General features: G+C 67.4%; 3 protein-coding genes across 14 annotated transcripts; 2 read left to right on the forward strand and 1 right to left on the reverse strand.

Annotated features, from left to right (window-relative positions):
* Nucleotides 1–78: 78 nt before the first annotated feature.
* On the reverse strand, nucleotides 79–8,691 carry SHC1 (SHC adaptor protein 1; the record flags this gene model as incomplete). Of its 12 annotated transcripts, none has more annotated exons than XM_080634846.1 (14): nucleotides 79–802; nucleotides 992–1,254; nucleotides 1,329–1,499; nucleotides 1,595–1,652; nucleotides 1,804–1,972; nucleotides 2,057–2,183; nucleotides 2,661–2,712; nucleotides 2,807–2,860; nucleotides 3,214–3,333; nucleotides 3,455–3,518; nucleotides 3,743–3,813; nucleotides 3,958–4,119; nucleotides 7,008–7,240; nucleotides 8,658–8,691. In XM_080634846.1, 12 exons carry the CDS (start codon nucleotides 4,114–4,116, stop codon nucleotides 674–676), a joined length of 1,437 nt encoding a protein of 478 aa, XP_080490972.1. In that variant the 3' UTR covers nucleotides 79–673. The 12 variants fall into 12 exon arrangements, with proteins under 12 accessions (XP_080490972.1, XP_080490969.1, XP_080490970.1 ...); XM_080634843.1 differs by having other exon boundaries at nucleotides 7,159–7,240; nucleotides 8,558–8,670; XM_080634844.1 differs by having other exon boundaries at nucleotides 1,329–1,496; nucleotides 7,159–7,240; nucleotides 8,558–8,668.
* Nucleotides 8,692–8,911: 220 nt separating this feature from the next.
* On the forward strand, nucleotides 8,912–9,580 carry CKS1B (CDC28 protein kinase regulatory subunit 1B). The gene is made up of 3 exons (XM_080634909.1): nucleotides 8,912–8,990; nucleotides 9,286–9,413; nucleotides 9,488–9,580. The coding sequence occupies exons 1-3, from the start codon at nucleotides 8,932–8,934 to the stop codon at nucleotides 9,538–9,540; spliced, it is 240 nt and encodes a 79-aa protein (XP_080491035.1). The 5' UTR covers nucleotides 8,912–8,931; the 3' UTR covers nucleotides 9,541–9,580.
* A 506-nt stretch (nucleotides 9,581–10,086) lies between these two features.
* On the forward strand, nucleotides 10,087–12,901 carry FLAD1 (flavin adenine dinucleotide synthetase 1; the record flags this gene model as incomplete). Its single annotated transcript, XM_080634925.1, has 7 exons — nucleotides 10,087–10,227; nucleotides 10,311–11,058; nucleotides 11,647–11,794; nucleotides 11,927–12,025; nucleotides 12,104–12,293; nucleotides 12,610–12,683; nucleotides 12,766–12,901. 7 exons carry the CDS (start codon nucleotides 10,087–10,089, stop codon nucleotides 12,899–12,901), a joined length of 1,536 nt encoding a protein of 511 aa, XP_080491051.1.
* Between the last annotated feature and the right edge of the window lie 2,201 nt (nucleotides 12,902–15,102).

Here is a 15,102-nt window from a genome sequence, read left to right on the forward strand (position 1 = left end):
GGGGGACGAACGGAGGGGGCCACGTGCCGGTGGATGCGCGACGCCGCGGCCGGTGCCGCCGTGACACCAGGCACGGCCTAGAGAAATACCAACTTTAATACCGAGCGCCGGTTCCTTTGGTAGAGCAGGGCCCGGGGCAGGGCTGCGCTTTGGCTTGGGGAGGAACACCATGCATGGGGGGGGCCCTCCCGCCACCCCCCGGGCCACATCCTGGGAAGGAGCACGGTGGGGTTGGGAGCATAGGGAGGGGGGGCTCCATCCCCAGCCCCCCCCCATTGCATAAGAGTGTGGGACCTGCGGGTCAAGGCACAGTTAACACGTAAAGTGACCGGGTACAGTCAGAATGGGGCTGGGGGGGCTGTGCCCCCCTCTGCACCCCGGGGGCTCAGCTCCGCCATCCCCTTGCCCATGCCGTTGGGTGCGAGCGGCTGCGGGCCAGCAGTGGGGCCAGGCTGTGGCAGGAACTGAGCTGCTGTGTGAAGGCTGGAGCTGGGGGGCACAGCAGGGGCTTTGGCAAGAAGAGACCCCCCCCTCGGCCACGCCGGCAGCTCACGCCGCACCAGCGGGGACAGGCCCCGGCCGCGTCCATGCTCAGTCCCGGCAGAGCACTCAGCTCAGAGTCCAAGGGTGCCCTGGGCAGGGAGCGGGGCCGGGGGGATGCACCCCAGGGCACTCAGAGTCTCCTCTCCACGGGCTGCTGCAGGCACATCTCGCTGCCGGCCGAGATGATGGGCAGGTGATTGTCCATGTGGTAGCTGATGAGGTGGCTGACGCTCTCGAAGCGGTGGTCTTTTGTCCGCACCTTGTGGGCCAGGGGAGGGACACTCAGGAGGCTGCCGCTGCCAACAGGAGGCCCAAGGGGTCCCCACGCAGCCCCAGGCCCCCTCCAGCCTCCAAACCAACCCAGTGGCATTCCCCAGGAGCCCTCGAGGCTCTTGAAACCCCCCCTAACTGCGCCAAGCTCCATCCCTGGGGCGTTGCATGGACTCACCACTCCCTCAGGATCCACGAGCAGCAGATGCTTGGGCTGCCCTCCCTGCAGGCCGGTCAGCACATACTGCCCCGGGGTGGTGGTGCTCTCCCGCACCAGGAAGTCTCCGTTCACCTTCAGCAGCTTCTCGGCCTCCTTGCGGTTCATTTTCCCATGGTACCAGGGCTCTCGTCTCAGCTGCTCCTCCATGGAGGCCACCACTTGGGGAGGGGGCAGCCCCACGGGCACGGACGGGGGGACACGCAGAGCGTCTTCAAAAGGCTCTGCAGGGAGAGAGGAGCGGCGGTGGGACCATGGCCAAGCCCACTGGCACCCCCCCCGGCCCTGCACCACTCACTCATGTCAAAGAGGTCTCTCTGGGTGCTACCGTTGGCCGTCGCGGGGGTGCTGGCAGCCGATGCTTGGCGGGTCTTGTCCATGTTCTGCACGTTGACATAAGATGGGTCATCAAACAGGTCCGTGCGGCCGGATGCACCTACCGGAGCCGGGTATTTCTCTCTCACTCCTGCTAAGAGCACCATGGTGAGCAGGGCTCCAGCCCTAAACCCAGCACCCACTGTGTCCAGGAAGGCAGATGGGGACCAGCTATGGCCATCCTGTTACCTTGGGCAGGAGCGTGCTGCTTCTGGGGGTCGTACTCCCCGCTGGACTGGCCGACAGGCTGCAGTGAGAGGTGGAGGTGAGTCCCCCTGCCCTGCCCACCCCTTCCAGGCACCCCGTGAGATAGAGGTGCTGGAGAGACACACACCATGGGGTCCCTGCATCGCCCTTGGACCATGGAACTCCCCACAGGACCGTGCCTGGAGCCTTACCAGCGTGGCCCCCAAGTGATTGGGGGTCTGAGCAGCTCCGTCCCGCAGCCGCATGTCCACGACCCCCCCAATGGGAGGCTCCTTGCCAGGGAAGTCGTTGTAGTACTGGTGATCGGGGGCTGGTTCCTCCTCTTCCTCATCCCAGGCAGATCCATCAAACCCAGCCATTCTGGGGGGGGCACAGCCCAGGTGAGCAGCTGACATCCCCCTCTAAACCCGGGCACCCTCCCGCCTTCCCCTCCACTGCCCTTACCTGTCGTGGGGCGTCACCAGCTTCGGGGGGTTCTTCAGGTACTGCTTGAAGCGCAGCTCAAAGGCCTGCCCAATGGTGCTGATCACGTCCTGCGCCAAGCCCTCGGGGCACTCCAGGATATGGCAGGCTGCAGGAGACACGATAAATAAGATCTAACTTCCCAGGCTTGCTTCTTAGAGCAGCTCCAGTGCCTGGCGGGGCTACAGGAAACCTGGAGAGGGGCTTTGGACAAAGGATGCAGGGACAGGACAAGGGGAATGGCTTTAACCTGCCAGAGGGGAGATGGAGATGAGCTCTTAGGCAGAAGCTCTTCCCTGTGAGGGTGGTGGGGAACTGGAATGGGTTGAATGGAGCTGTGGCTGCCCCATCCCTGGCAGTGTCCAAGGCCAGGCTGGACGGGGCTTGGAGCATCCTGCTCTAGTGGAAGGTGTCCCTGTGCGTGGCAGGGGTTGGAGCTGGAGGAGCTTTCAGGTCCTTCCAACCCAACCCATTCCATGATTCCAAGTCCCTCATCCCTTGAGCCTTCCCTACGCACCCCAGAGCTTCCTCACAGGGGCCCAGTGCCACCCTCAGCTGAGCCTCAACATCCCCAGAGCAGCCTCACCTCGCTGGTTGACGGGGTCTTTGGCAACGTAGGCGACGTACTCGGCTGTGTCCTGCGGGCGAGACACCAGCGGTGAGACGGGTGCAGGGAGGCACCGAGCCCCAGCCCGGGGCAGGGCACATGCGATGGGGACTCCCTGTACTCACCGGGTCTCCCCCAGAAGCGAAGGAGATGGACTGCATGTGGTGGTTGGCAATGATCTGCACGGTAGAGAGGTTGTTAGACACAGCCAGGAGTTCCTCTGGCACCTCCTGCTCCTCCCAATACACGCTCCTCCACGCTGTGGTGTTAGGAGCCACAGGCCACCAGGAGAAGGTCTGGGGCACCCACAGGGAGTGGGATCAAAACCCACTGGCCCCAGGGCAGCGGACTTGGGTCTCTCAGTCTCTGGGGCATCGCCCCAACCTCTTTGCCCCCAGGGACTGGGGGGAGATGGGCACCCCGCAGGTCACAGCCCACCAAGACATCTCTTAAGAGACTGGGGACATCCCCTGTCCCTCAGCAGGATTCCTGCTCACCTGAAGACCCTGACATGGTTCCCCCCTGCTCTCACCTGCTTGCAGTCAGAGGCCATGAGGTTGAGGCTGCTGGTGGAGATGGTCAGGGTGATGGGCATGCCAGCAAACTTCAGGTTGCTCTTGCCCAAGATGGAGTTGAGGGAGCGGCCGCAGGGCTGGGGACAAAGAGCAGTGTGGGGAGATGGTACCCAGGTCACATCCTGCAGCCCCTCCCAGCAGAGATGGGCACCTCATCCTCAGCACTGATGCAGCTGAGCCCCCCCAGCCCAGCCTCACCTTCCTCCTCCTCACAGCTCCCTTGGCACCGGGCACGGCCTCGCACACCAGGCCAATGGCCTCCCTGCAGGGAGCAAGCAGGATGTCAGTCCCCTCTCCCAGGCAGTGACACCCCCCCCCAAGACCAGCACAGAAGGGACAGGGTGACAAACAGGGCTCTCTGAGCAGGGGAAGCACATTGGTGTGAATCTGATATGGCTGCTGCAGGCAGCCAGGCCCCCCCAAAAGCCCCACACATCCCCAGGAGCTTGCGTGGGGCTCAGATCCCCCCAAAAAGGCAGAGCTCACCTGGTGACCTGCGTCCTGGTGTTGAAATCCAAAGCCCTCATGGACTGCAGGACTTCCACGCAGCCCATATACTGGGGGAGAGAGCAGGGTCAGCCTGACCACCCCAGGAACCCCACTGCCCACCTACCACCCCCAAGGAGCATGCCAGGAGGTCCCCAAATCCCCACCATCACCCTTCCCACACACACCCCCCCACCCCAGTCCCCAGCACTCACACGGACGTGGTAGGAGACCCCGGGGCCCATGACCTTGTCATCGGGGTGCAGCCAGCCACGGGTGGGCTTATTGACGAAGCTGCCGTGCCGGGTCCATTCGTCTCCCCCGAGCTGGCCGCCTTCCACCCGCGTCTTCTTCCCGCAGCTCAGCTTGTTCATATCCTGGGAACAGACAGCAACAGGTCCCGCTGAGCTGGGGCTGCCGTTTCCCCCTGGTGCCGGTGCCGGGGGCTCCCCAGGGCTGCCGCTGCCCAAAGAGCCACGCAGGCTGAGCAGGTTGGCGGGGTTGGAGAGCTTCAGGTTGGCCATTTTGGGGAAGAAGGAGCAGAGGGTGGTGGGGCTGTCCTCAGACTCGGGAGACAGCTCCCCGAGAGGCGCCGCGGGGCAGAGGGAGGAGGACGACAAGGAGGCAGACAGCGACCGTGTGCCTGGGAGGGAGTCCACCGGGGAGCCCGGGACCCCCACAGCCTCCTCCAGGGAGGAGACGGACTCATTCCGCAGGTGGCTGTATTTGCTCTTCTGCAGGAGATCCATGCTGAGCGCAGGGCGCCGGCCCGGCCCGCCGGGAGCTGCCGCTCGGGGCTCACGGGGGCCCCATGGAGGGTCCCAACGCGGAAGCTGCCCCCAGGCACAAGCCCCGGCCAAGCTCCGTGCCGGGGCTGCGGCAGCTCGGCATGGCCGGCAGCGAGAGCCGACCCCGGGGCGCCAGGCAGCGCGGCCGGGGGCTGCTCGGCTCCGTGTCGGCGCAGCCGATCGATCCCGAGCGGCGTCAGCAAAGGATGTGCGGATCCGGATGGACAGAGCTCAACCCCGCTGCGGCGCGGAGGAAACGGGGCTGTGGCGACGCCCCGGGGGGGCTCAGCGCACTCGGCCCCCAGCCCGGAGCTCCTCAAGCCCCACGGCCCCGCGTTGCTCCGCCGCAAATCCCATTGTCTTGAGGCGGGGCTGGCTGCAGCCCCTCGGCCCGGTCCCGCGCTGCTGCCCCGCACGCAGCTGGCTCCAGCCCCGCTAAGAGGAAATCAGAAGCATGAATATTTAACGCCCTGAGACAAGGCAGCTTCAGAGCGCATCCAAGCCCGGCCCAGCCCCGCTGCGAGCACCGGCCAGGAGCGAACAAGGTCCTTCTGTGGTGGCCAAAGCCACGCAACCCACGTGCCGGCAGCGGGCGGCCGCCGTTGGCTCGCCGGGCTCTGCCGGGGGCCAGCGGCGCCCGGCGCCGGGAGGCGGCCGCGATGCTGAGGTGCCAGCGGCGCTCGCAGCCGGCGGGGATGCAGGGACAGCGATCCCTTGGGAGCAGGAGGATGCGCAAGGAGCAGGATACAGGTGGGCTCAGCGCGGGCGAGAGAGGCGGCTGCTGCTGCTCACGGCTGCTGCTTCCCGCAGCCCGGCGGGCGCGGGGCTGAGCGGCCGCCGCTGCTCGGAAGGGCCGTGCTGACTCACAGGCAGGGGCTGCAGCGCAGGAGGGGCTGGCGGCGAGGGGAGGGGACCCTGCGCCTATCTGGAGCGGAAAAATCAAGGTCACAGGCGGAGCCAGCGGGAGGGAGCGAGCGGGGAGCAAACCGCGGCCCCTTGCAGCGCGAGGAGCCCCCAACAGCGGGTGCGGGGGTCGGGGGCACCCGCTCCCCCCTTCCCAACGCACCGGCGGCACCATCAATCCGTATGAGCCTCCTTGAGGGGGAAAAGCCTCTCTCCTTCCTTCTCCTTCTCCCTGCTTCCACCTCACATGGCTGAAGCAGGAATTTCAACCCCTCTGACCCACCACAGGCAGGGGCCTTGCTCAGCACCAGCCACAGCGCCAAACCCGGGTCAATCCAGCCCAAGGGAAGGGCTCTCCCTGCTTGGACCCGGCTGCCAGCCCCACTTCCCGAGCTCTGGCACCCCGCCACGGGGACAGGGAAATGAAGCCAGGACCGAGCTGGAAATAGGCTCCAGCCCGCTGCGAGGGGCCGCGGCTCACGCCGGTGGGTTCATCACCCTCCCGGTGCTGGAGCGCCGCGACGCCAGCCCCACCTCAGCTGCCACTGGCGCCGGGAGCCCGCGGTGCTGTCCTCCGACGAGCTCGTCCCCGCCGGGGGCCCCCGTGCTGTGACCTTCCCGTGGCCACGGCACTAAAGAAAAGCAGGAAGCCGGGGCCAGGGAGCCAGGAAGCCGCCAGCCCCGCGAGGGGCAGCCGCAGCCCCCCGCTGCCGGGGGGAGCCACCAAGGGCCCGGCCAGTGGCGGATGTGGGGCCAGAATCCCTTGGCACGGCAGCAGCAGCTCCGTGTGCACAAGCGCTTCCCCAGGGAAGAGCAGAAGGGAATTGCAAAGGGGGTGGGGGGGTTCCTCAGCCCCTTCCCACCAGCTCAGGGCCCGGCCAGACAATGGGGCTTGGAGCAGCCATCCCTGATACCCCCGGAGCCGCACACAGGCCTCTGCTTTTCCAAGATGGAGCCATTTCTGATTGTATCAGAACTTCCTCAGGCCACTCAGCCCATGTTGCCCCACCGGCCTGCACTGCACAGTCACAAGATATATTGCTGCTCTCAGCCCTTGGAGAGACAAGGAACTGCCACCACAGCCCGATCCTGGGCATCCAAGAGCCCTTTCCAGCAGGCTCAGAGCACAGAAGGCAGAGGCCACAGAACAAGGGCCCTGCCTGAAGATGCAGCAATGAGCCCCATCCAGCAGGCAGCTGCCCTTCCCCTCGCCACACACAGGACAGGCAGAGGGACGAGGGCTACTTTTGGGTGCCTGGGGCTGGGCCTTCACACTCAGCCTGAGGCGAGGAGCAGAGAGGGAACGCTCGAGGCTGTGCTCCCAGGCGCTGGCCCTACATCGTCCCAGGAAACACAAAGTGGGAGCTGAGTCACAGACCTGGAACACACCAGTGGTTTGGCAAGAAGCTGCAGCGAGGAGCAGGCAGCCGTGTGCCGGCTGCTGCCGCACGTACGCGCCTTGCCGAGGGCAAGAGACCCTCTTGGTCCAACAACGGAGACATCCCCAAGCCTCCAGGGCAGGGAGAAAGCAGAAAACCACCACTCCAATCACAAGAGCATCATATGGCACCTACATGTTCCTTGTCAGCACCTCTCTGCTGCTGAGAAGAGGGGCCAGGACATGCCAGCGGAGATGTGAGGAGGAGGCTGAGGCCCTGCCAGCAAGGAGAGAGGGGAGGCAGGATCCACCACCGAAGCCACCTCGCCCTCCACCGCGGTCCTTACCACGTACTCCATCGCCGCGGAGGGCAGGGCAGGCCCCGGGCAGGGAACAGAAGCGCACAGCCCCTCTCGTGTGGCATCCGACCTGCGGTTCGGGGACAAACAGGGAGTTAGCCAGCCCTGCCCTGCTGGCCCTCGCACCGAGGCAAACCCTGCTCCTCCTCCTCATCACTGACCACAGGGCTGCAGCACTGCCACCACGGGGCAAGAGATCCAGGAAGCCGCCTGCTTCCCATCTGAGGAGGGATGGAGCTGGGATGTGCTGGGAAGGAGCATGAGGCCTGACTCTGCTCAGACCTTGCCACACCAGCAAATGGAAATGGGGGTTGGAGCCAACCCCCAAAACCAGCACAAAGCAGCCACACGCACACAGGGAGAGCAAACGCAGCCTGGGATGGAGGAGGGGCAGAGCTGCCCCTTCCTGCCACCCCCTTGGCTGGCACCACAAGGACATGCAGAGCCCCCAGCACTCCACAGTCTCCCAGGGGAGCGGTGGAGAAGAAAGACACGGGAAGAGGCTCCGAGGGGGGAGCCAGGAAGGGCAGGAAGCTCTGCAAGGGAAAAACAAGGCAAGCAAAGCAGGAGCAGCTCCACAGCCCCTGCCCTTCCCACCCCCAGTGCCCGGCCAAGGCCGAGCAGCGCTGGGCAGCAACGTGATTTACTTCCTTGCAGCAATCCTGCCCTTATTTGGGGCCTGCGCCAGAGCCCGGGCGGGCGCTAACGCGATTACTGCGATGAGGGCCCTGCTTGGCAAGTGCAACAGCGCAGGTTGGCAGCACCGCGCCAGACCCCCTTGGTGGTGATGAGGCCGTTCGGACACAGGGGGCCAAGGTTGGCAGGGCCCAGGATACTCGTCCGCACAACCCACAGCCAGGGAGCTCCGCAGCTCAACCGGAGAAGCAGGAACAGCCTGTAGCGGACAGGCGCCGCGGGGGGGGGCAAAGACCCGCAAGGTGGAACGTCCACCCCGGTCGGCATCACCCGCGGCTGCTCCACGGCTTGTCCCTGCGGAGCACAGGCAGAGCTTGAGGGCACGGCTCCCTTGGAAACGGGACGGTGCCTTGTCCCCGCTGAGGCCGTTCTATGGGGTCCCGGGGACCCCCCAGCCCCGGCAGCGACGCCCAAGCTGCCCCTGCACACCCCGCACAGGGCGATCGGAGCAGGAGCGCAGCAACACGCCCCGGGCACGCACCGCAACCGCCGCCCCGGGAGCGGGCACCGCAGCGAACCGAGACCTGGACACAACCGAGCGGCCGGCATAGGGGAGGCCCCGCGGGGCAGCGAGCGGCGAGGACCCGGCCCCACGGCCCGGCCGCTCCTGCGGGCGCCGCGCAGGCCGCGCCAACCCCGCCGCGGCCCCTGGCGGCGGCTCCCCCCGCCCGGGCCGGCCCTCAGCGCTCACCGGGGCACCATGGGTCTCCCGCCGGCCTCCTCCGGTTCCGGCGGCGCCCGCACAGCTGCCCCCCGACCCCGCACCGCCCCGCACCGCGCCAGCAACTCACTTCCGGCCCGCACCCTCCAGCACGGCCTCACCGCGCCCCCGCCACGTGACCCGGCTCTCCCAATAGCGCTCCGGGTTGGCCTCCGCGGGCGAGCGGCGCCCTGCGAGCGGCAGCCAATGGGAGCCCGCCCCGCCCCGCCCGCTGCGCGGCGCCGACCATTGAGCGCGCGGGGCGGCGGCGTTTGAAAGCGCCGCGCGGGGGGGGGCAGCGCCAACGGCCGCTGAGGTGAGGGCGCGGCGGGGGCGGCGGGGAGGGGCGGCCGCAGGAACGGGTCATGGCGCACAAACAGATCTACTACTCCGACAAGTACGACGATGAGGAGTTCGAGTACCGGTGAGGCGGCGGGGGCCCCCGGGGGGGGCGCTCCTGAGGGGTAGGGGATGCGGGTGGCCCGGTAACGGCTCTGTTCGGGGGGGCTTGTCCCGGTAGCGGCTCACGCGGGGGGTAAATGCCCCGATAACGGCTCACTTGGGGGTGGGAGCGGGGGAGATGTCCCCTTAATGGCTGCTTAGTAAAGAGGGGGTGTCCCGGTAATGGCGCACTTGGCGGGCGGGGATGTCCGGTATCGGTTCCCCGGGGCGGGTGGGCCCCGGTGTCCCCGGTCCCGGCTGAGGCCTCTGCGTTGCAGGCACGTGATGCTGCCCAAGGACATCGCGAAGCTGGTGCCCAAGACCCACCTGCTCTCGGAGTCGGAGTGGCGGAACCTGGGCGTGCAGCAGAGCCAGGGCTGGGTGCACTACATGATCCACGAGCCAGGTAAGCCTCGGAGGGGGGGGGCTGCGGCCGCGGGGCCCGGCCTGACACCGCCCCCCGCCCCCGTTATCCCGCAGAGCCGCACATCCTGCTCTTCCGCCGGCCGCTGCCCAAGAAGCCGGAGAAGTGAGAGGCCCCCGGCCCGAGCCGAGCCAGCACCTTCCTCCTCAGCATCACCCTCGGGGAGTTTTGCCCCACGCCTCCCGGTGCTACCGGGCGCTGCAGCAGTGGCGGCTCAGCCCCGGGGTTGGTGCCTGTTTCTATCGTCAATAAAGAGATGTTTGTTTGGGAGCTCCTGTGTGCTGCGCTGGGACCGGGGCGGCGGGGGGCGCCCGGTACCGCGGGGGGGGCTCCTCCCGGTGTTTGGGGATGGGGGTGATGATGGGGGGCGGTGTTGGGGGGGGGCTGGAGCGCTCCGGTGCCTGTGGGGAGGGACGGGGGGCAGAGCTCCCGGAGTCCCGCGGCGCCGCACATGCCTTCACCCGCCGGGCGGGCCCACGGCCACAACGGGGGAGCGGCCGCCGTTCCCCCGCCCATCCGCGATGGTTCTGTCCCCGCCGGGTCCCGCCTCCTGACCAATCCGCGCCCGCAGCGCCTTGTGACGGACGCGCCGCCGTCCAATGGGAGCGTGAGGCGGTGCCGCGGCCTGAGAGCGGCGGAGCGGCGCGCAGGGTCCATGTGGGGGGCTCTGCGGGGCGCGCTGCGGGCGGGCGGGGCCTTGCGCGCCGCCTCTTCCCGCCCCATGGCGGCCCCCGGCCCCGCCGCGGCGCGGGGCAGCACCGCCGGCATCATCATCATCGGCGACGAGATCCTCAAGGTGCGGCCGGGGCTGCGGGGGGCGCGAGGGGGCTGCCCCGGGACCTCCCCCCCCCCTTCACCGGTGTCTCCGTTCCCCCGCAGGGCCACACGCAGGACACGAACTCGTTCTTCATGTGCCGGAGGCTGCGCGCCCTGGGCGTGCGGGTGGCGCGGATCTCGGTGGTGCCCGACGACGTGGAGGCCATCGCGGGCGAGGTGGCCGCCTTCGCCGCCCGCTTCACCTTCGTGCTCACCTCGGGGGGCATCGGCCCCACGCACGACGATGTGACCTTCGAGGCCGTGGCCAGGGCCTTTGGCGAGCAGGTCGCTCCCCACCCCGAGCTGGTGGCACTGGTGCACCGGTTCTTCGGTGTGATGGACGCGCAGTGCCCCGAGATGAAGCTGGCGCGTGTCCCCACGTCCTCCCGCCTCAACTATGGCATGGGCAGCGCCTTCAAGTACCCGCTGGTCAGCGTGCACAACGTCTACATCTTCCCCGGCATCCCGGCGCTGATGGAGCGCGCCCTGGACGGCTTCGCCCACCTCTTCCGCAGCGAGCAGACCCGGTTCCACTCCCGTGCCATCTACGTGGCGGCCGACGAGGTGTTCATCGCACCCGCGTTGGACCAGGTCAATGCTGCCTTCCAGGGCCGTGTCAGTTTGGGCTCCTACCCGGACTGGGCCAGTAACTACTACCAGGTGAAGCTGATGCTGGACTCGGAGTCGGAGCAGGACCTGGAGGAAGCGCATCGCTTCTTGATGGAGAAGCTGCCGCCGGGCGTTGTTGTGCCGTTGGTGACGGACTGCATCGCGCTGGCGGCCACGGAGGTTTATGGCCTGGCTGAGTCAGGTACAGGGAATCATAGAATCGCAGAACAGTTTGGGTTGAAGGGACCCCCAGAGCTCATCCAGTCCAGCCCCTGCAATGGGCAGGGACATCTCCAACTGGAGCAGGTTGCTCAGAACCACCTCCAGCCTGGCCTTGGCTGTCTCCAGGGATGGGGCATTCACCACCTCTCTGGGCAGCCTGTGCCAGGCATTTACCACCCTCACTGTAAAGCAGTGCCCAGCCTCGCAGGACCAGTGCAGTGGGAAGACCAACCTGGGAGCAGAGTCTGCCTGTTCTGGGGGGCTTGAGGGGTGCTGCGGCCCTGCTACTGCCACAGCCACAGGTGGGAGTGGGACCCAGAACCCCAATTCAGGCTACCCAGTGCCGGTCCCTGAGAGCACAGCCTGTGCTGGAGGAAGCTGTGCCATGGTGCTGGCGGGATCCCTGTCCCATCCATGGCACAGACCTCCGGGTTATGCAAGCTCTTGGCTCCAGGCTCCATGGTGTGTCTGGAGACAAGATGTGCCTGAAGGCCAAGGTACCGCAGGCCCTGGGGCAGCACCGAGGCAGCGTAACCCTGGGCGAGCACCGACTGTCCGGTCCCGGCAGGCTCAGCCCTGGGGCAGAAGGTGGCAGCAGCACTGCGGACCATCGAGGAGGCTTTGGAGCGGTACAGCCTGGCCCAGCTCTGCGTGGGCTTCAACGGGGGCAAGGACTGCACGGCCCTGCTGCACCTCGTCCATGCTGCTGTGGAGAGGTACCCGGCCTGGGGCAGGCTGACGGGGTCCCATGGGCTCCAGGCAGGGCTCCGGGGCTCTCCACTGTGCAGCTCTGGGGTACACGTGGATTCCAGGGCTACGGAGCCCCTGTGAGATGGGTCTCTCCACAGACGGTACCCAGCGAGGCAGGAGAAGCTGCAGGTGCTCTACATCCGCACCGTGTCCCCCTTCCCCGAGATGGAGCAGTTCATCCAGGCCACTGTGCAGAGGTGCTGGGGGCGAGGGGCAGCTGTGGGGTGAGCAGGGAGCCCCGCAGCCCCACAGCAGCTCCCGCCCTGCCTGCACAGGTACAAGGTGCAGCTCTGCACCGTGGAGGGCTCCATCCGGGAGGCTCTGGTGCACCTGAAGGAGCAGCAGCCGCAGCTGGAGGCCGTGCTGATGGGGACGCGGCGCACAGACCCCTACTCACGCACCTTGACCCCCATGTGCCTGACGGACCCCGGCTGGCCCCTGTATATGCGGGTGAACCCCTTGCTGGTACGTGGCCTCCTCTTGCTCTGGGGCAGGTTGAGATGATGGAGCTGGAAGCAGGCACTAACCCACACCCATCCTGGAGGGCTTCCCCCAGAGCATTTCCCACCCTGTTGCACAGATGGGTGCCCCTCACTGCAGCCAGGCTGCCTGGTGCTTCCAGACCGGGCTCCTTCCTGCCAAAAGAGGGGCTTTTCCCACATTTGGGGATGCACCAGGAGGGACAGGAGCACTCTGGGGCTCCCCTGTGTGCTCTTGCGGGGGGGGGGCAGTTGTCTCCTCTGGGATCTCTGTGTCAACCCCTGCCCAATTCTGCCTGCAGGACTGGACCTACCGGGACATCTGGGAGTTCCTGCGCCAGCTCTTTGTCCCTTACTGCGTCCTGTATGACAAGGGGTTAGTGTCCGGTGCTGCCCGCCCCGCTTGGCACAGCCAGTGCCCTGGGATGCAGCCTGGCAGCTGCCTTCTCCTTCTGCAGCTACACGTCCCTGGGGAGCATGGCCAACACACTCAAGAACCCGGCGCTGCGCTACACCGACAGCCAGGGCCGGGACCGGTACCGGCCTGCCTACGAGCTGGAAAATGAGGAGGAGGAGCGCACGTCCCGCCGGTGAAGGCCCCATGAGCACCCCTGGGTATGGCACTGAATAAAGCTGCTGCCTGCCAGCACTGAATAAACCTGCTGCGCTCAGCCTGGTCTGCATCGCGCTCGTGCTCGGCTCTGCCCGTCCCTCCGGGGCTTGGGGGGGAGCAGGACGGGGGGGGTGAGGCCAGCTCAGAACAAAAGGGTTCCTTGGCTGTGTTCCCCCCGCTGCACCCCCGCTATTGTGGAGGCTTTTAAAGCACAGAGAATGGAGCAGGTTCCAGCGCTCGCCGCGCACCCGCACGGCCACGTCCCCGCATCAGACCCCGCTGAGCCCTCGGCCATGCGCCTGCTCCGAGCCCGGCCGCTGGGCACCTCGAGGCGATCGGTGCGGGCCGTGGCACTGCCGGCACCTGCCGGCGCCTCGCTGGGGCTGCGCCTGGGCTCCTGGCTGCTGCGGCTGCTGCGGGAGTGCGTGTACCTCCTGCTCTGCAGCTGGTGCATCCATGAGCTGCTGGACTAGGGATGGACCGGCCCCCGGTGCCTCCTGCCTGCCCTGCGCAGGGATGGGTGAGTGCCCTGCCCGGCTGGGGGGAACAGGGCCCAAGCTGTGGTGGTTGGGGTGGGACAAGGGCCTGGCTGTGGTGCCTGGGGGGATGCTGGGGTCCCAGTCATGGGGCCTTTGGGGGACAATGGCCCAGCCATGGTGCTCGGGGGGTGGTAAGAGCCCAACAGTGGTGCTTGGGGGGTAACAAGAGCCTGGTCATGGCGCTCCTGGGGGCTGAGGGGTGCAGCCATGGTGCTGTAAGGGAGTCCTCACCCTCTGTACCTCTCTGCTCTCCCCAGGCCTGCCTGCTTGTTGCCCCATGCTGATGGAGCTGATGGACACCCAGTGCTGGGACCCTGCTCCGCCATCACAGAGACCCCAATAAACCTGAGCAGCACCTGAGCAGCTGCGTGTGCTTGGGGAGGGCTCCAGGGGAGCCATGTCCTGTCCCAGCCCTCACCCTGGGTAGATCCCAGGCACCCCCAACGTCACCTCTGCCTGGGGCCCCTTGAGGCAGGAGCCGTGTCCTGCCTGTCCCTCCACTGGCTTTATCCCTGTCCATGACTCAGCCCCTTGTCTAAAGAGCATCTCCCCTTGTCCCTGCTCCAGGCCCTTTCCTGCCCCAGCCCTGACACTGCCAAGAGCCAGCGGGAAGCAGCCAGAGCAGAATGTCCCCAACGGGCCCAGTGTGGCCGGAGCTGCAGGGAGGTCACGGCCAGTGGGACGCATGGGGCTGTGCTGTGGGTCACAAGGGGTCCCCGTGCCCCCCGTGCCCCTGGGTGGCCCCAGCCCCGGCGGCAGCGCCTGGCGCCAGCGCGGCCTCCCTTATCTCGGCGGGAAGTTGGGAGCAGGAAGCCCAGCCCGGCGCGGGATAAGGGTCCCGTTTACATTAACGGCTTTGTTGTGGAGCAACCTCCCACCCTCTCCCAGCGCTCGTGGGGGGGCCCTGGCCAGGGGGAGGGCTGGGGGGCAGCGGGGACCCCGCTTTGGGTGTCAGTGGGGGCTCAGGTTGTGCCTACTGGAGGCTGCCGGGTCGGTGCCCTCCGTGGCTCCCCCCTGCCCGGGTCGCTGTGGCCGAGCACCGGTGCCGGCTGTCCCCGGGAGCCAGGTTGGCTGCGGCAGCCCCCATAGCGCGGCCCTGAGCCGGAGCCCACGCGCCTGGCGCCTGCCCCAGCCCCACGGTGGCTCAGCCCCGGGGCCGGCCGGGACGGGGCGAATCAATGAGTTCCCCGACGGGGAGGTCCGGGGGAGGGAAGAACGTCCCGGCACAGGAAAAAAAGCCCGGGTAGCGGCGGGGCGCGGGCAGAGTGGAGCCGGAGAGCGCGGCCCCGTCCCCGCGCACCCAGATCTGCTGTGCCGTGAGTGAGACCCTTCCCCAGCGACCCCCTCCCCAGAGACCCTGTTCCCAAGGACCCCATCCCAGGGACCCTTTCCTACAGACCCTACCCCAGGGACCTCTTCCCTAGGGACCTCGTCCCAGTCCGGTGGGGGGGCACACACAGACCCCTGCCCTCTCCACGGGTGGGTTCCCCTGCCCCTGGGATGGGTTTTAGGGTCACATCCCCACATGACCTTTTCCCCCCGGGGCAGCGCTGCGTCCTCGGGGGGCCGTGGGGACGGGGCAGGGCGGTCACTGCGGGGAACCGGCGCGGGGTGACGCCTGTCCCCGTCCCGCAGCGGCTCCC

The sequence above is a fragment of the Psittacula echo genome, assembly GCF_963264785.1.
Source record: "Psittacula echo genome assembly, chromosome: 26".
Taxonomy (NCBI): Eukaryota; Metazoa; Chordata; class Aves; order Psittaciformes; family Psittacidae; genus Psittacula; species Psittacula echo.